Source organism: Siniperca chuatsi, linkage group LG17 (genome assembly GCF_020085105.1).
Source record: "Siniperca chuatsi isolate FFG_IHB_CAS linkage group LG17, ASM2008510v1, whole genome shotgun sequence".
Lineage (NCBI taxonomy): Eukaryota > Metazoa > Chordata > Actinopteri > Centrarchiformes > Sinipercidae > Siniperca > Siniperca chuatsi.
This window is the reverse complement of record NC_058058.1, coordinates 15955675-15975663: the sequence shown is the minus strand read 5'-3', so window position 1 is coordinate 15975663 and position 19989 is coordinate 15955675. Positions and strand designations below refer to the sequence as shown.

Here is a 19989-nt window from a genome sequence, read left to right as displayed (position 1 = left end):
ATAAGCAAAAAACTGTACAGAAAGTTGCAGTTCAGTGCTTTAAGTAATTATATGGTTACTGTTGGAGAAAATAATTGTTTGTATGGCGTATTTAGAGAAACTTCAGTTTTTCTAATGTGAGAATGCTTTAAAAACCAGCAATCAATCCAGCAGCTCCTCGTGTGCTACTGCGCATGTCCTGCAGGTGGCGCTGGACTTTAACTAAGCAATCCGGCGGCACAGGAAGTACTGCAGCACAAATGTTTTTGCTAGTTAGCAGCTGGCTAGCACGTAACTTGGTCGGTGTTTTCGCCCCCCCACTAACTAGCCAACAAACTATACCTGAATGCAGCATTATTTTTTAAGTTAATGCTTTTTCGGGGGCACAGTTTGTCGATATCAGGGCAATGTCGGACAGAAAGCGAACCAGGGAGAAGGAGGACAGACCAGACCACAAGAGACACAAGACATCCAAACAGGATTTGGAGAAACTCAAAACACAAACGAAAAGACTCAACCAAGACGTCCAAAAACTGAAACATGTTGAGACGTTGTGAGTAACATTAGTGAGAGCTTTTCTGTTTCAGCTTGCAAATTTACGTATTAATTATAAATGTAATTGACCAGTTTCTCTCTTAACTGTAAGTAGCCTAATCCATCCTCTTGCTAATTTTACTCCAAAGACTTGCTATTTGAGTAACTAGGTTTACCTGTGTTAGCTAGTTTTGGGAATGACAGCTAAATAGTAAATTATGCCCTTACGTAAGAATTAACGTCAGTGTTATCTGTCTTTCATCCAGCTATGAGAAACCTCCACCAGGATTCATAAAGGTAACGTTATTCACACTAAAATACATTAAGTGAAGGCCAAGGAGCTGTAAAGAAACAGATTGTTTTGGACTTGACACATACAGTTATTATTTACTTGAAGAAATGTTCAGAAGTGCCAGTTGCTGTTGCAGGAGCACGAGGACAAACCAGAGGACTGTATTCCTGCTGAACCAGGAAATGAAGAAGCCAGGAGCTTCCTGGCACACGCCCCTACCAAGGGGCTGTGGATGCCTCTGGGGAGGGAGGTGAAGGTGATGCAGTGTAAGTACACAGTAACACTAATTCAGCAATATCTGCTGGGGTTTGCATTGAGAGAGAGAAATATGTAACTGAATATTCCACAAATCCCTGGGACCCTTCACACAGCTACAGAAGTGATGAGAGGATATCATAGATGAAGCTCATCTTTAATTATACACTTCTGTAAAATCTGTCCTATGATACAGCCCCTTGCTGTGACTTTTATGTTACTATTTTAATTGGTCTTTTGACCTTTAATATTTATATACATTTCTCATTTTTAAATACCTTTTGACAGTGTTATTTGGTCTCAATTTTCCTTTCGATTATAGTTAAAACACCTGTTTTACTTTGTTTAGATCAGTACTACACGGTACACAGTGTCTGCAAGTCCTGAACACGTCTTAAACTCCTTGAAATTGTGTAAATTTGAGAACTTAAACAGTTTTGAATACAGTTAAATATGTGCTTTTCACCTTAAATTTAGTAAAGTAAGTTGCTGGGTTCTTGGAATTACAACAATATGCAGAGTGTCTTCTCATAGGTCCACAGTTGCATTTATTCCTCATATTCTTTGAATTATGATTTAAAATCTCCTCAAAGGTCTTCACTGATACATTATGGAGGCACCCTATGTACAAATAAAGTTTATTATCAGCTATAGAAGCACTTGTAGTTGAAGAACTGTAGGTGGGAGTAAACCTCCACCATGTGTAGGCAGCAGTCTTGATAGGTGATAAATTAGATTAGATTCAACTTTATTGTCATTACACATGTTCAAGTACAAGGCAACAAAATGCAGTTTAGGTCTAAGCAGAAGTGCAATAAGCAAGTGCAGAATATAAAGTGTGTGCATAAATGCAGGATAGACTGGAGAGACACTGAGCCTTGCGATGTACACGCGCTGCCATCTTGGTCTAAAATGTAACCACAAGAACTTGACAATTAACACGACATCTATTGTTTTTCTGGTGAACATGAAGAGCTAGAGATTAATAATGGTGTTATGGAGACTAGTACCTTCTGTCTTTTGAGTCAGACAAAGACTGTCATTATAGTCGATGTCCATTCATTCCTTCGTCCCACTTATTTTCATGCTGCGTGAACAGCCAGGGACTTGGGAAGTCAGCACACACACACATACACATAGGCCCTGTCCAAGTTGGCATTTGTTCTGCAGAATCTGAGCATGACTCGCTCTGCTTAATCCTTTGAGAAAATGTTTGAATAGGTCATCCTGTTTAAAGGAACGGAGAGACGTCACAGTGAATGATATGGGTATGAAAAACCTAAGCAAACGACTTTGCACACAACTACATTGGGAGGATAAACAGAATTTGTGTGGTCTCACTTTACAAAGACTCAAGTTATTCATGGTAGCTTCACTGACACTTAAAGTGTAGAACAAAAACAGTGTGAAATTTTGACACAAATTCTTCACTTCTTTTTAGTGAAGCACAAGTGATGATTTATGATTTGTTCGAGGAGGTCCGCCTTTTATTATGAGGCATACATTTTGCAACACATCACTGCATGAGCAGGGCTGTTGCAAATACGTTGCTTCTATTGGCTTTTTTTTTTACACAAACAAAAGGAAACATTTTTTTCTTTACCCTAAATGAATGTATTTATGTGGGGTAGTTGGAAAGAAACTACAGTGAATTAAAAAAAACCCAAAAACATTGACAAAATAATCTTAACTCAAGGTTCACTTACTATCTTTTCCCTTACCTTTTAACCGCAAATCAGAGCCTTTTATCAGTGAGTTTCCTCAATTGTCATTGAGCTGATTCAGTTGTCAACAAGTATAGAACTTTGGTCATATGATAACAGGTGGTCATAAATGCATGTATATATGTGTGTGTATTGTTGTATATGGCAACTGAACTTACTCCATGACAACTGAACATACTGTTTGCAGATGAAGGCTGTGAGATGTGGTTGAAAGCTTGAGAAAGAGCTAGTAAGAGGACCTTGAGTTAAGATTATTTTGTCAAACTGTTTTCAAGGTCAAGAATGTACTCTCATGCCCACATTTGATCAAATTTATAGCAAATCTGAAATTATGTACCTGTGACGTTCATATTTCCCCAAGTACACAGATTGGTATTTGTTTCTTTTGCCGCAGGTTGGAGATGCAAGCGCTACGGCCACAGGACAGGAGATAGGGAGTGTCCGTTCTTCATCAAAGGCAACCAGAAACTGGAGCAGTTCAGAGTGGTGAGATTGTTAACTGCTTAGAAAAAACGAGCCCACCCATAGTTATTTAGAGAAGATATCACAAAACGGTCTACAGTTAAAGAATGTAGGTTGGGTTGTGGCAAGGTCAAGGAGCTGGGACAGAGACAAGTTTGTGTCTGAGACCTTCTGCTGAGGTTAACAACATAGTTGGGACATATTTAGTTTACACTGAAGAACATGTGCACAGCAGACTTCTTCACACAGCCTGTTCCAGTGCGGCTGTAATGGAACAATACCTACTGCAGGGACACACAGCCTCTGCAATGATTACCATAAATGCAGCAGTATCATATTTTCCTACCTTGTATTGTCACAGGGAGGTTTTTAAAAATGCTGACATAACACTAGAATCAGTACTATGGTTGGAATAAGTTGAGTTGGGATAATCTCCTGGATTTATTGTGAATAGTAGCAACTCTTATTGTAAGCCGGAATGATTTTTCTTTTCCTTTCTTCATAGTAGGTAATGACAGATTGTGTTTTATTCTTTTAGGCTCATGAAGACCCAATGTACGACGTCATTCGGGAAAACAAAAGGAATGAAAAAGAAACCAGGTACATACATTCATTTTTTGAGACAAACATGTTGTTCATATCCATTGCTATAATTTCCCTGAATATGAGTCACATTCTTTTTTACTTTTAATAGTTTGAAAGGATAGACAAAGAGGCTGCTCTCAGACAGTTAGATCAAACACTTGAGACTTTTTTACTGTTTTCCCCCAGCGGAGTGGGACAATCTCAGATGACCTGGAAATTCTCTCATGGTGGCTGATTCTCTGTGCTGGTTTCTAGCAAATAGTGTTTGACACCAGAGTGTTTGAATTTGAGGTTTGCTTACTGAAGGCTTAATGAAAGCTCACTGTAGGTAGGGTGTGTGTGTGTGTGTGTGTGTGTGTACATGCAGAGCAACAGCACACACACACTTGTGTGTATTTTTGCATGCATTACAAAAAGGTTATTCAAAGGCCAGTGGCGCTTTGAAGTCTCAGTTGCGTGTCTGTGCCACATTAATTTTGGCACCTTCTTTGAAAGGGAAGTGAAACAGTCCAACCTCTCCCAGCGAGTTTGCTTTCCAATTGCATATACAGTTATTGTGTCTCAAGTTGTCCTTGAGATGGTAGCCTCTTATTACAGGGTGGTAATTGATAAAAACATTTCATGACAAAATTTTAGAAATTGGCTAGTTATTAGAAGTACCTGCATCTATTTTCATTTTTTGCACTTCAAGGATATGAAGATGTTCCCAGTTGGATATGGGACTTGGGGTGATTATTTTCTGACCTGCATTCCCAAAATGGCTTATTTTGAATTGCCCACCTAATCTTTAGAATATTTTTTTTTCTACTATTTTCATTTGTATTCCACAGATTTTTATATACAGTGGTGTGCAAAAGTGTTTGCCCCCTTCCTGATTTCTTATTTTTTTGCATGTTTGTCACAGTTAAATGTTTCAGATCATCAAACAAATTTAAATATTAGTCAAAGATAACACAAGTAAACAGATATAAACAGATTCAGGCAAGGCATCCTGATGAATATATGTTTGGTATTTTGATATCCGCTTGTAAAAAAAGTGCTCACAAGGTGCTGGTTACTTCCTGAACCCCCCCCCCACAATACAGGATTGGATAGATATAGTAAATTACATTTATGTTATGGAGAAGATTACTTTTTCTCCTCATCTTCAGAAAAATGTTAATTAAACATGGACCAAGTGGGTCAAATATGTAAGACCCTTACGGCCATATTTTGTTGAGGTATCAAATGAATCACTCTGTAATGTTGTTTTGTTCTAGCAAACCTCACAGATTTTTCCCCCTGACATACTCTTCATTACTCTTGTGTGCACACATACCTCTCCCAAAATGTACAAAGTTCTTAAATTTTGAAAAAAATCTGTAGAAGCCAGAGGAAATACAACTGTTTTTTTTCTGATGTATGTTTCGTAATATAAACTGCTGTCACAAAATAAAGAAAAATAAAAGTAATTTCTGATATTATCACTCTGTGTGCCAGCTCACTTTCTGAGCTAATTAAAGGGCACCTGCCTACAATACTGTATCAAATATCAATCTTTTTTTTTTTTTTTTTTTTCCTTCCTTCCTGACAAATGTTTTATATTTCATTGAGCAGTGTGGTGCTTCCTCCCTTATTCTGTAATATGTTGATCTTCCTTCTTGAACCTTATTTGGCTGTGGACAAGTAGATATATTCATCTGACCTAGTTAGGGAGCAGTTGGAATCTACTGTGGTCTCTGTAGTTGTGCCATTCACCCAATGTTTAAGTAACTACTTTTACTATTGACTTTTCTCCTGGTTGGTCAAAATGAATTAATGAAATGAAAATAAATTGTCTCCCTCTGTTAAGGTTTAGGTGAAAGTTAAGCAGCAATGGCTGTTTTTGTAACTTTGTGAGTATTTGCTTTTAAATATTTTATTTTTAAAAAGTCACGTGAGCTTGAGCCTTATATTTAAGCGACAGGATGACCCCATTATCTAGGCGTGTCCCTGAAAATCCTCCATACACCTGCAGTTTTAACGAGTACTTGGGCACTGTTGGCAATTACTGGAAATATGTAACACAAGTAGGCACTTGGCTAACTCCACAGTCCGGAAATGCCGGTCCTAGGACAAAGACAGTGTCTTGCTCAAGGACACTTCAGATGCTTTCCAACCCGCGCATCTTAGTCTGCATCAGTTGTGTTTTCCACCCTGTGCTTGACTCTAATCCCACCTCCTCTTCCCCCTCTCCTGCCTGCCCTTCCTGTTTCTAGGATCCAGCAGCTGCAGCAGCTGCTTCAGGACACCACCTCCTCCAATTCAGACAGTTCCTCTTCCTCCTCTTCTTCTTCCTCTGACCACCATCGCAGCAAGAAAAGGAAGAAGAGGAAGGACAAAAAGAAGAAAGACAAGAAGAAGAGAAAAAGGAAACGAAAGCACAAGTCCTCCAAAACCAGTGATTGCTCAGATTCAGATTGAGTGTCTGGAACATGCTGATATACGTACTATGTGATTTAAACATAGGAAGAGACTGTGAATGAAGTAGCAGCAATGGTAGATCTCACGCAGGAGTGAAGTGTTCTGCAGAGTGCCTCAGTAAGAACTGCACTCTGGAGACCTTTTTAAGCCTTTTCTCTGCAGGTTGAACCCCTAAAACTGGAAATCCACTGCGCATGACTTCTCCCAGCTGTTTAATTCTCTCCAGGGCGACAACTTGCATTTACATCCACTCAATTAGATCACACGGCACAGGGTCACATGGAACAACTGCTTAAGTTAGTGTGTGTATGTGTGCCTTGGTGCATATGTGTGTCAAAAAGCATTAGCTGCATGGGTAATGAATCTAAAGTGATGTGAAAGGAGCCCGCTAGTGTAAGAGATAATGTTCTTTTATGGGGTCTAATAAGATAGCATGTCAGCAAATACAGTATGTTATTAAGAGATTGTGGTTTCCACCATTTTTTTTCTATCCCTGCCATCTTGCTGCTTTTTAATACTTTGATTGTAGAGTGTGTTCAACGCAGAGGTGGGGGGGGAGTCCAAGTTAAACGTTGGAGTACAGTAAGAATTTGTCTTCCACACAAGCTTGAATGTTTGAATGCTTGTGACTGTACATAAATATTTTGAATTATTTGAGGTTGGAATATGCTTATTTGCTCTGAAAAAAAGCCACAAAGATGGGGAAAGAATGTATGTGAATGTGTTCCCTTATTCTGAGAATAACAATGGCTCCTCTTTCTGCAATGTTTACCCAATTCAAGGCTACAAAAACAAAGATGTTAATAATCTTAGCCTTGACTTAATTTGTATGACTATTTTTCATGTTGGCGACATAATCTTTTGAGGATGGTGCATTGAAACTCCACACACAGAAGTCTGATCATTAAAAAATACACGGCGTAGTACTGTGGTGACCTTCCTAGAACCGTTTTCATCTTGTCCTGCCATCCGTCTGAGGATACTTCAGAGTGTGTTTCTCAGTAATCCTTTCACAGTCTGTAACCTACACAATGCAGAGCGATCCTGCCTCTCTGTGCTGAGCTGTCATCAGCAACTCATCAAATCTGTGCTCAACCAGCAGACCTGCGTTACATAAAAAGTTAGCAAAGAGCAGCTTCACACAAGACTTGCCCTTTAGGCTGCATTTAAAGAAAGTCTGGTGCTTCTGCACATTTTGAAACAGGAGTCCCAGTGGAAATGAACTAGAAACATTCCCTCTTCCTAATGACCCTGATAGAGAGACAATTACAGTAAACCTACAGGGAACAAGCAAACTAGATTTCCATTTAGATTTGTGTCTTAGGCTTTCTGAATATCTCAAATGCTGTAGGGAGTGTATACGTGTTTATGTGAGAAATTACAATTCCATCAAAGAGTGACAGATTATAGAGCCATGAGAGCATTTTAGTTGCTGATTGAGAGCTTATTTTTCTCTCCTTTCTCATCTTTCTGTGGCAGCTCTGTCCATCCGCCTTTTCTGGTGCTTTGACCAATATCCAAAGATAAATCAGCTTCATTGAAACAGTCTGTTCCACGCTGTCTTCTCTCTCTCTCTCTCTCTCTCTCTCTCTGAGTAGAACAATGAATCTCCCAGATGAGATTCAGTCACAAGCTGCTCAGAGGGAGGTTGTGCCACGTAGAGAGAATTTGGTCAGCGGAGAGACTTTATCGAAGCACTCTGTCTTCTTGGACAAGGGACAGGTCAGATTGAGTGCCAGGCCACACTCACTGTGCAGATTGCGTTAGAGGCCCAACATATTTGCAGAACACTAGATAATTAAATCTTTATGGCTAGAGCACAGCACTTCACTCATGAATAATAATCATGTTTTGCCAAAAGGGAAAGATGCCGTAACAACGCTTCTCTCCTTTTTAGTTACGTGATATCATCTTCACACCAGATGTGCAGATGGGTAGAGGTTCAGCCAGTGGTTGCGAAACAAGGTGTGTCCAAAGCCAAGTGAGTTATACAACCAGGTAAAAGTCACAATCGAAGTCCATGCATAAAGGAACACAATCTTACCTTGTGAGATGCAAAACAAGAGTGACACTGCATTTTATTGGATGCAGAGGCACATTGTACTGCATTGTGAGTCTGTGCTTTATTGAAAGCATCATGCAGTACTTTTAAACCATGTGGGCTGGCTTAAAATCGTTCCACTGCCTCTTTGCTGTCTCAGATAAAAAGATTACATCTTCTGTGAACCCTCTGATGTAGTCTTGACCGCTTTTGAAGCTGAAGTCAGAGATGCAGAAGTCACAGTAACTCCATAATGATGTGAACAGAATAGACGGGGGAAAAGATAAGTTTTGTTTGTTTGCTGATGTTTCCTGCTTGGGTGTTTACCCCCCACAATCTAATGCAACCTTCAACAAGGGTTAAAACAAACAATCTGAAACTAGTATTTGACTCAAGTCTGTTCTATCAAACAGATACCTCAGAACACTTGTGTCCTGCTACACGAAATTGTTGTCACACTGAGTTAAATAATCAGTTTGCTTTCTGTTATTTTTGGATCAGGCCTACTTGCTTTCTCTGCCCATGTGTGTAGTCAAATTAACAATTTAGTGGAGGACACGGGCTGTCATTTAAATCGGCAGAGGTTTGTATCCTGTGTTTTTCACAGAGGGAGAAAAACAAACAGAGAGAGAAAAAGAGAGATTACTGCTGGGTGTGTCGCTCCAGAATATTTATCAGGATGGACAGGGCTCCTGTATTAATCCTCCTCCTGCTGAGTGGAGACAAGGATGAGGATGAGTAGGGCTGTCTGCTATACGCTATTCTCTTTTAATCATAAACACACACTCTGGGTTTAATATCACAAACAGTCTGTAATCACTGACAACATTAAAGGGAAGTGGCCTCATGTGGCTTAGAGCTGCTGTACTTTGTGATATAGTCCCATATCCTGTCACGTACAATGAAATCCAATGAAACTATAGCATTATGTTATTGTGCTTTATCAAAATGGTTCCCAACATAATGTAACATTAGACAGTCGTAATCCTACCCTCCCAACAGTTCTGTGTGTATGTGTGGAGACCAGAGAGCGCTCAATAACCATGAATTATTGAAATCATTGTTCCTGTTTGCCTTCTCCTCCTGGCTGCTGGATCAGAGGCAGTCGCGCCTTTGTGTCTCCCATGATGGAAAGAAAAGACATCCTCAACTGTTTGTTTGTTTATTCAGATATAATTTATTGTAAATCTCCTTTATTCACTAGTCTACATCTGTTGAGAAAGTGTAGGCAAGGCTACTGTCCTCTAGGGGAGCTCAGGGTCAATTGTAACATTTCAAGTGCATGCATGTTGAACATCAGGGGGGCAGAAATTTAGAATTATAACTGACTTTACTTATTACTCACAGCTTATGAACATCAGGCAGACCTACTGACATATGTCCAATGGCAAATGGAAGATAAATCCCCCCCGACATTTCCATTTAATTCACAGTAACTCGGGTATGGAAACAAGCTTGTTAACAAACTTCAGAGCTGCCAAAATAAAAGCACCCTGCTGACTTGTTTGAAATTTAAATCTGATGAAATGTCCACTAGTTACCCAGTGACTCAGTGAGTAGCAGCAGCTCTCCCATGCATCCTCTGTCTGGTATCATCAAGCCAGCCAGCAGACGGCAGAAGAAAGGAGGAAGTGGAAACATCAGCGCTATCTCTACTACGGCAGAGGAGAGAGAAAACACCACTGAGTGACACACACACAGATTCACAACACACACACAAACTCCGGACATCAGCGCTGTTAGTGGAAGAAGTGTGCTCGCTTCGTCAGGTTTGTCAAAGCTTTCTTTTTTTTTTTTTTGCAGACGTGTTGGTGCCGAGCAGTATTTGAGCTTCACTTCTCTCGCGTTTTGTGCTAATTCACGATGTTTGGGGTTCGCTGCGCTTTGCCTCAGCGAGCGTTTCTGTCTCTGTTACACTGTAGCGACAAAATAACTGTTCTTCTTGCCTTTTCTCTCTCTCGTCTCTGTGTGCATCTCTCTGCCTGTCTGTTACTTTTGTGAACTGGCCTCAGCGGCTTTGGGCGCTGTTCTTTTGTATTTATTTTTATTGACATGTATGTCTGGTGAAAGCATCGCAGCTCACTCCGCTTTCACACACTGAACTGCAGTGAATATTAAAACTGCCCGTGAAGCTGCAAGTTGTGTGTTTGCAGCAGCTACACTGAAGAAGAAGCTGCTGCTGCTGCTACCCCGGCTTGTTTGTTCAGTGCATGCTGTTCGCTTGATGCAAAAAAAAAAAAGTGGTGCGTTTATAGATGCCTCCGTTTTCTCCCCCCACTGCTAATTAAAGAGCTGCTTTAATGGTGTGCGGTGTGTGACTCCAGCCCAGCATGCTGGCCGCACCGTGGGCCTGTGATTAGGAGAGGGGAGAGAGAAAGCGCTGTACTCTCCTCCATAAGATGGGTATCGAAGATATCAAGATGCGTTATAATCTTGCAGCCTCTAAAAGAGTTAATCCACTTATCTGAGGGCTAGTGCTTAACATACCTTCCCTCTTTTCAAACCTGTACATCAAGGGTTCCCAAAAGTTTTCATGCGACCCCTAATTCATGTGCATCAGTCTCTTAAAACAAAGCAATGGCCACTTGCAACCCCTCAACACAGGTTGCATGTGGCTTTGGGTTGAAGACTCCCCTCAGAATTAGCTTGCAACCCCTGACTCTCAGGTATGGGACAACTGCATTAGACCACATTAGACCTCTGTTTCTAAAAGATTTTACCCGAAGTAGCCGTCTTCTTCTTTTGTTATTTTAGTTTTAACAGAATCCCAGAAATGTTGTAGAGCATGATTCCCAACCAGGAGGGGACTTTTGCAGTTACCAGGGGGTACATGGAAAGATTTGACTAAATAAAAAAATAAAACAAAAATTAGCTTTGATTGAAAAAATATTTCCACATTTTTGTGTCTTGGGGGGAAACTAAACATGCAAATAGCATGAACAAATTGGTATAATGCTGAATTTTAGCATATTTATTGCCACAATAACCTAACAGCTATGAAAGGCCCAGTTTCCCACTAACCAGTTGAGTCATTCCGTGCTGCAGTTGAGAGTATGTGAAACCTAGTTAGCAAATAAGTAGAAAAGTCTAAATCAATAGCTAAAAATGATGAGTAAATGGTTGAATTTAGTGTGAATTCTGCCACTCCAAGTGTAAAACGTGACCAAACATACTGAAAAAAGAAAGTCCAAGGGTAAACATCTATAATTCCAGGATTTCTGTGTCTTACTATGTCTACTTGTATGGATTCACATGTGCACTGTTTTTTCTCTGTAGTGAAATACTTTAGAAAAAATTTCCATTTATTCGTCTTTATGCCTTTGGTCCCACAGTGATCTTTAATGGGCCCCTGGTCATCCGTAGACCCTAGTTTGAGAATCATTGCTCCATATTTCCTCAGTGATCACTCAGCAGCCATCATAGACCACAGCAGCGTTCTGTGCTCTGGCACACAGCGTGCCTCGGCTCTCTCCTCCTCACATCGGTCGCGGTGCGGTCCAGGGGTTTCCGCTGTCTCTTGGTCCCTCTGCCCCTTCAGGCGGCTTCCGATAGAGTGAGAGCCCATTTACATGCCCCGTTAGCCACCAAAGATTTCGCTGTTGTGATGGAGCCACATGCACGCCGGGGTCATCGTGTCAACTCAGCAGTAAACACAGGCAAACATAGCCTAGATACAGAAGCACAGGGACATGTGCAGCCATGTCTCAGACACAGACATACGGGGAGTGCTCAAGAGCTTGATTACAAGGGATGTATGCGGTGGCAATTTTGGTTTCAAGTGCCATTCTTGGAGTATCATTGAAGTAGAAAGTTAGAGGTTATTGTCTGGTTTCTCCTTGTTGTAGTTGTCCACGAGGATGTAATGTGTTGATTTGAAATCTGAGTTTCTACCAGGGTGACATACTTGAACTGAGAGATTCTGTGTTGCATTGTGAGGTTTTGGCCTATATGTGCTCCCACTCTATGTGACTGTGGTTGACAGCGGGTTAGAGATTGATGTTTGGTTTTAGACTCAGGTCTGGCACAGCTTTTAGCAGTCAAGGAATGCAATTTTCAACTCATTTTTTGGAACAAACCACTAACATAAGTGCACTCTCCCATTAAACTGGTATGTGAAGTTTTGTGTGTGCACAGCTTTGGCCGGTAGCTGTCCAGTTCAGAACTGAAGCGTGCCAGAAGCCTTATATTTCAGTTTTACAGCCACCTTAGGGACCTATATGTCAAAAGGAATGCGCACACATGCGAAAACAAATTTTATTAGTCACAGCAAGCCTCCATTTCTTGTAAGCTGGCTTGCCCAAATAAATATTTCTTTATCCCTACAGGGTATTAAAAATCTGCGATAGAAATGGAGTGTTGCAACACAAGAGTAAATGAAAAGTGAGAAGGTAAAATACGGCAGTCTTGTCTTGCACCGTAAGTCATAAGCCAAATAAACTGATGGAATTAAACTTGAGCGTTTTGGTGTGTTGTTTTAAATTGTGAAACATAATCCAAGAAATCAGATTAATGGGAAGAAGCAGAGATGCAGAGGCAGCTTGGAGTACTTTTTGGGAGAGGATGGGTGCCTGCCCTCGCTTACTGAGTTGCATCACATGCAAGAGCCTGGTGTGTATCTGTTTGACACTGCCTACTGTTTGGCATCCTCGCACCACCTCCTGAAGTGAAACCGTGCCAATTTCTGAGCTGTGTTTCTGTCTCCTATCGCCTGTCAGAGCCCCCTCCCTCCGCTTGCTGCTTGTTATCTCTCTCTGTCATTAGTTTACTCTCTTACACTTGCTTTCTCACACATGCTATTTTACCCTCTCACTCATTTTAGTGTCTCTGTATCCCCCATCTCTTGCACTTTCTTCTCATTTGCTCACTCTAACATTGCAGCACCCCCCCCCAATCTACTTTCTCACTCTCTGTTCTTGCTCCCTGAGGGAAATGGAGGTATGTAAATTATTTTCTCCATCTTAATGAACTCATTTCCCCCTTTTTCTCCTAAAAGCTCAAGATTGCGGCATTAAAGTAACACCAAACACTTTGGGGCCCAAAAGTTTCCTGTCATCTCTCCGTCACTTTTTATGTCTTTTTGTGCTAACAGCCATTGAGAATGCCTATAGAAAAAAAAAAACACTTGCCATTGAATGTACTGGTATCCTTGCTTGCAGTACGCACCTGTGCGCCTGTCCTTCGGCAGCTTGAGGTTAGATGCATTTGCAGTTCCAAATGAGATGAATGTTATCTTGCATAATTGTTCCCTGTGGTATGAAGTTAATTAAAACAGCAGGTAGGTACTGAAGGTGCGATGGGAAGGTGCCAGACAGCCAGACAGACATAGGTGGGTGAGAAGAGATCTCATAGGTACTGCTGCCATGTTCTGCTCTTTAGTTTACTGATTGTGGCCTTGGGCTAAATTCAGAGCCAAGCAACTCTTTGACTTGAAAATGCAATAAATAAAAGCCACTGATGGAAAAACTTGTCCTGAAATTGTTTTATGACCAACTGTGATCTCTTAGCGGTTGCATAAGGGAAAACACTCATGAATGTATTTCGACCTATTACCCTGTGCTCCTATAACTGTATATGTTTTGTTCCTCAGGCGCAGAGTCCATCCATACTTAGAATACTTAGAATATGAATCAGTGTATGTGGAGAGCATCTGCAGGGGTGTTTTTCAGTCCAAGTCTAGACTATGCGGAGTGAAGCAGCCCTGGATGACCCAGAAACTGATATGGTTCCCTCTGCGTGCTCGCTCTGCCCGCTGCATTCCAGCTGTGGTACTGCCGCAGAGCTCTGTAAATATTAGGTGAGAGGTTAGTCAGCTCTCTTGCTCTGTGTGTGTTTGTGGTATTTAGCATCTCCCAGCTCAGAGCCTCTCAGCTTCTGAGCCTACTGACCCAGAAGGATAAATGGTTAGATTGTCTCTCGGTCTAACCAGTATATCCCCACTCCAGCTGCGTGAGAGCCTTGAACTGACTTTACATTTTAGAGTTGGGTACTTTTGTAAGGCTTGCCCAGTTGTGAGACTTCTCTAGTTGAGGGTCTACTCGACTGTATGCAGCTGTTATAGTAGGATTGTGCGTATGTGTCAGTGGTGTTATCATCACACAGTGTATGATTTGTGGCATGTGTGCACGTGTGCTGCAGAGACTGGCTGGCTGATTTTCAGTGCTGTGTTGCTGTGTCAGTTTTTATTTTTCTTGCCTGCGTCATTTTCACAGTAGCTGCATGCTGGTGTTTCAGTAGACCCAGTTGCTAAACACTGGTTTTCTTCAACTGTAACCTAATTATAGCCTTTCCCATGTGTATGTGTGTCTCTCAGCCCTTTAGGTAATGTGTAATAGTGTGGGTCATCGCTTGATCTCGATGTTTGCCGTTCATATACGGATGGTTGCTGTCACGCTCCCCTGTCCGTCTATCACTCCATCCATCCATCCATCTGTACACCAATGCATCTCTTGATCCATGCATCTATGAGTCCATCCATCCAGACATCCATTGCCTTTTTTTCCTCTTTTTCCCTGTCCATGAAAATATGATCAGGTGCAAACATGGATCATTGCTAAATCCCTCCATGATCTCAATGACTTAGGAAGGATCACAGGTATGAGTGTGAATCCCTTTAGGCCCTACAATGTGCACTTCCCCTGAAAGTCTCGCCCACTACTGTCTTCAGTAAGTGTGAGTCAGTGAAGGGGCTGTGGTTTTCTGCACATGACTTTTGGTATCTACAGAAAAACTGAACCATTAGTTCATGGAGGTTTTTGTCTGATGTGGTAATGAGTTTTCTGTTTGATGTTAGATCTGGGGTGGAGAGGGATATTTCTGAATTGTCTGTGTGTGTGTGTTGGTCACTGTTATTTGCAACTTTTCACACTGTGTATCGCACAGAAAGTTTATGAACTGTGAGCCGAACAGTAACCTAGAACCAGATGTACCAGATTATAAGGGCAGGCAGGGGGTGTCATGGTGTCAAGTCCCCTGGAGCATTTATGCTGTGCTTTATGATGCTTGCTTGCTGGGGAAAAAAATTCAAATGTCACAGAATTTTGTTTTGTTTTAGCAGAACAGAAAAGACCTGCGCATCTGCTGCAGTGTATACAGGTGAAAAAGCATGGAACAACCAAACTAGGAAATTAGATTCTACTTCACTTAAAGGAAAAGTAGGTGGAGTGCACATAAAGGTAACAGGCCTCATCATATTAAAAGGACTCACTATTTCTGACTTCGTTTTATCTTAATCTTATAACTGATATAAACTCATTAAAGGGGGACTCAACCAATTTTACATACCAAAGTCTGTTGACACTCAAGTGAGGCAGTTTATCTTGATGTCTTCAGCTCCATGTCGATATCTCTAGATCTGCTGCATCAATTTTGATCGTTTCTTTATAAACTGTCGATCATGAGTCTGACAATATTATAGGATTGCAATGCTGAATTGGTGGAGTACTGTTTTAACAGCCAGCCACCAAAGGTTTCTAGTATTGTGCCTTTAACTTCCAGTACTGTGTGTGTCAGGTTATAGAGATGGAAGTAAAGCATACTTTAGTAAAGTCCTGATAAGTCCTCGAGGGCTTAGGGCTGTCTTCCTGTAAAATCAGCAAGTGCTTGAGGACTCTCTGGTAGGCTTTTGGAGCCCTTTATGTGCAATATCTGTAAATGCTGCAGACTTTGCTTCAAGGAATTACCCACAATTCATAATGTCCTTAAAAAAAAAACAACTGAAAACCCAAGAACAGCATGTTTGTTGTATTAAAACATGGTCACAATGATTTGTTTTCATCTAATTTATAAAGCAATATTATTGATAATATACAGGCATTATATTAAAAAAATGACCGGCACACATTAGCCTCACACTCGATGTCTCTGACTCTGTTTGGTGCTCAAGGGTGGACAGTGGGACTGGTATCATGGTACCTTCAATCTCTCATGCCCAGTGTTACATAGAGTAGACCACTACAAAGAGAAAGAGGAGGGTGAGCTAATTTTTCCAAGTAAAAGAAAGCTCTGACTGATCTTGTCTGTATCTTTGTGTGCATGTATATTTGTTTGTGTGTGTGTGTGTGTGTGTGTGTGTGTGTGTGTGTGTTTGTGAGCTATGAGTCACAGGTCCCAACAGAGGTCGGCCTCATGTCCTCTCACTGTGTCTCACAGGCGCACACACAACAATGATCATGTCACCGAGGTCCCTTGATGACAGTGGACAGCACATACGGATGACTGGAGGTTCAGTGAGGTGGACCGGAAATAAAACTAGCCTGTTGTTTTTCTGGATATGGGAGGTGGGGAGGGCTGTTTCTAAGAAACCTACAAACTTACTTGCTTCTTATTTTGCCCTTACATTATTGCCAACATGCTCTCTCTCTGTGTCTTTTCCTTGTTTTCTTGTGCTCTCTTTCTCTCTTTCTGTTTTTAAGAGTCAATTTAAGCAATGATTATGGAGTCCCAGATTTATGGATTAGTTAGAAAATGCTTGCTTAAGATTTCATTTATTCCTTGCAGTGACTGGAAGCAAAGCAAAAACACAGTACGTGCTCAGAAGACGCTGGCAAAATATGTACGTGTGTGTGTGTGTAATCTTTGATATTTTTGATGGTATCATTGCCTCACAAGCTTCGCTATAAAAACAGGAGCACCTTTTTAGGTAGTAGTTCACTTTGGTACTTTCCTGACTTGTTTGCTTATGGCTGCAGCAAGGTTGTTCACTTGTTATTTTTTTTTCAGAGGACTAGAGGATAGCCTGAAGAGAGAGGTGCAGCTGTTACAAAGTAGCTTCAACAACTGAACTGAAATGAAGATAAACGCATAATTAATGTATGGGCTACGATTAAGGATTTGAACCCATTCTGTCACGATGCAGGCTGCCTCTGCGACGTCAACGTGTCGCAGCAGTGTTTTCCATTAGACCAGTCGAGACTCCCTCTAGAGAGAGCAGACTGAGGAGGAGTGGAGGGCCTCTCATAACATGCTAAGGTCAGCCAGCTCGCTCGTTCTCTCTGGCTGGGGAACTGCAAGCCTTGGATTGAAGGTGTGTTGCTTTATGTCGGGGCTGCCTCTGAGTGTCTGAATAAATCAAAACACATAAGGACATTTGGGAAACAAGACACTTTGATATCTCCCTCTCTCGCTCTTACTTTAGCTCTCAGACTCTCTGTTTTCATGTCTCCCTTCTAAGACTTTACTAGTTGATGCCGCTTCCCTTCATGTATAATTTTTCTCTTGCATTCTCATCCCTCCATCACTGTTTCTGCCTCCTCTCCATCCTTAACTTCTATGTTCTCACTGGTCCATCCAAACAACTGCATATTCGTATTGCCAAATTTCTCATTTTCCCTCGCTGCCCACACATTGCCCAGCCGCAGCAGTGTTCGACAGGGCATCTGGAATAGATCGACTTGCACAAGGCCCCAGTGGTTGTCCGTCCAGCTGCTACTTTTAAGCTCAGGAGCAGCCTGAAGTGAGTTTCTGTTGGCTCCAACCAGCCAGTAGAAACAAGCCATAATCACCCTCACACCCTGACGCTGCCTTTCATCACCTGTTAGCAACACATAAATGTGATCTATGGCTGGGTAATTTATCTGGAAAACAACCACTGCAGAAGAAGAATTTTAGGGCCCACCAATGCCTTTCTCAGAGGTATGTTGATGCCCTCAAAGAACAACAGGTGAAGCTTAACCAGAAGGCCCATGGATTGCTCGTATTTTCTTTACTCGGTGTAAGGAGTGATGTTTCAACTTGCTGTCATCCTCAGTCAAATCCATGTCTATTTTGTGGCCACAATGTTTGAAGGCATGAAAATGGAGGTTTTAAATGTGTTTCTGTTAATTTCCCAGGCTGTGTACCTTATCAGGTATATCACATGTGTATAAACAGACATTCATAAACACATACAGACACATCATCAAACCGTTTATTTGTCTCTTTTCTGCCTGATAAGGTTGGGAGCAGAGTAATTATGTATGAGGCTGTTGGCTCACTTCAAACAAATATTAACACGATGTAGTAAAAGCACAGTATTTCTGTTGTGACGAAACCCATAGGACAACCAGTCTGAGCTTTCTTCTTCCCGTTCTGTGTTTATCATTGTTTTTGTTTCTTGTCATTCCTGCCAGCTATGTTGTTGTGTCTATAGTAAGGTTTTCCCTGCCATCTGAGAACAACCATCAAGGAGTGTTTTTGTTGTCTGTCAGACCTGCATCATTGTGTTGAGCTCGGAATTCTGTTGCTGTTTGTGGCCTGAGCAGATTCCCCATCTGTAAACCACCTGCCTTACTCCGTGTCACCCTGGCTGGTCTGTGCTGGCCACACATCAGTGTTTTCCATTTCCTGTGGATGTTACACGTTGTCAGTGTGCCCAGCCTTTATCTTATTCCCAGCTATGTTTAAAACTGAAGAATAACATGGTTCAGCTCAGCATGGCTCTCTATTGAGAGAAGAGAGGTATTGTAATGGCGGACTAGCTGGGTTTAATGTTGCCTTCAGGGCTTGTTGCTGTGTCTGTTCTTTTGTTGTCTGGAGGGGAAGCTTAACACTCTGTGTGTGTGTGTGTGTGTGTGTGTGTGTGTGTGTGTGTGTGTGTGTGTGTGTGTGTGTGTGCGCGCGTGTCCAACTTGTCTGGCTGCATTTTCCAGCCTAGACAGTGCCGTGTAAGAAAGGCACAGGAAATGCCAATGGCATTTTTAGTTAGCTACCGGATGCATAACAGTCTTTAGACATGTGGTGAAGTTTGTTACATACAAAGCAGAAGATTTCAGAAGTGGATCTTAGAACAAATGAACACGCTTCTTCTGAACCGAAGGTGAAAGGTAAGCCACTTCCTGCCAATATCTGTAGGTGAACTGATCCATTTCCTGTTGACAGAAAGTGTAAAGAGAACGGTCAAGACGTGTACACCACATCTCGATGTAATGTGGTTATTCGTTAATGTTTTTCAGTATCAGTTACAGGGCAGGCTGACAAGTGAAACATGTTGTGTCTAATGTCTGTTTCCATGTACCCAATGAATAGATGTATGGGGGGCTGCTATGCACTGATTACATCATCCAATGACATCGTACCCACAGCAATGAAAGCCTGGCCTGAGGAATGCCCTCCACTTGTGTGTGTGTGTGTGTGTGTGTGTGTGTGTGTGTCCCCAGCCTCCGTCTTTCTGTTTCACATAAATGTGGGTTACATGCAATTAACCCATAAAAGGCAAAAATGAAGTTCTTTGAATCCCATGCCCCAGTCCATAAATAGCCCAACTTCAGCCTCATTTCAGCTCTTGTTGCTGCCACTATACCACAAGTGAAGCCCCCACCCACAGTTTTACTATAACTTGACAATAATAAGGCAGCCACTAGCAAAGCCCCCAATGAATGGCTTCGGAGGACTCTGGCTCGGCATGCAGGAGGGATAAAAGTGTTTCAGCAGTGACCAGTCACCACACTGCTAGGGTGGAGGCCGAGCTGGCACCGGCACTGGCTCGTGACTGACCAGGCAGGCAGGGCTTGAGGCTGACAGTGAGTAAACATAGGGAGGGGAGGGCATGGGTGTAGCATATGGTTTAACGTGCGGGATAAATAAATAATAGGAAGGCTGTGGAGAGTGGGAGGCTGAGGGCAGAGTTTAGGGGTTGGCAAATTAATAGGTGAGCCCAAAGATTGGGCAGCAGGGCATCTGTCAGGAGAGGGGAGGGCATT

At 41.8% G+C, this 19989-nt stretch overlaps 2 protein-coding genes across 5 annotated transcripts in view; both read left to right on the top strand.

Annotated features, from left to right (window-relative positions):
* Nucleotides 1–208: 208 nt before the first annotated feature.
* Nucleotides 209–7196, top strand: rp9 (RP9 pre-mRNA splicing factor). The gene is made up of 6 exons (XM_044171053.1): nucleotides 209–532; nucleotides 780–810; nucleotides 942–1071; nucleotides 3179–3270; nucleotides 3785–3846; nucleotides 6069–7196. Exons 1-6 carry the CDS (start codon nucleotides 387–389, stop codon nucleotides 6271–6273), a joined length of 666 nt encoding a protein of 221 aa, XP_044026988.1. The 5' UTR covers nucleotides 209–386; the 3' UTR covers nucleotides 6274–7196.
* Nucleotides 7197–9860: 2664 nt separating this feature from the next.
* The window catches only part of elmo1 (engulfment and cell motility 1 (ced-12 homolog, C. elegans)), a 108974-nt gene continuing 98845 nt past the window's right edge, over nucleotides 9861–19989 (top strand). For 2 of the 4 annotated variants that reach the window (XM_044171048.1, XM_044171045.1), the window contains exon 1: nucleotides 9863–10083. The gene's annotated coding sequence lies outside the window, so the exon portion shown is untranslated. Of the gene's footprint in view, nucleotides 10084–18996; nucleotides 19114–19989 lie in introns of those variants that run through there. The other 2 variants (XM_044171051.1, XM_044171047.1) reach the window with 2 other exon arrangements.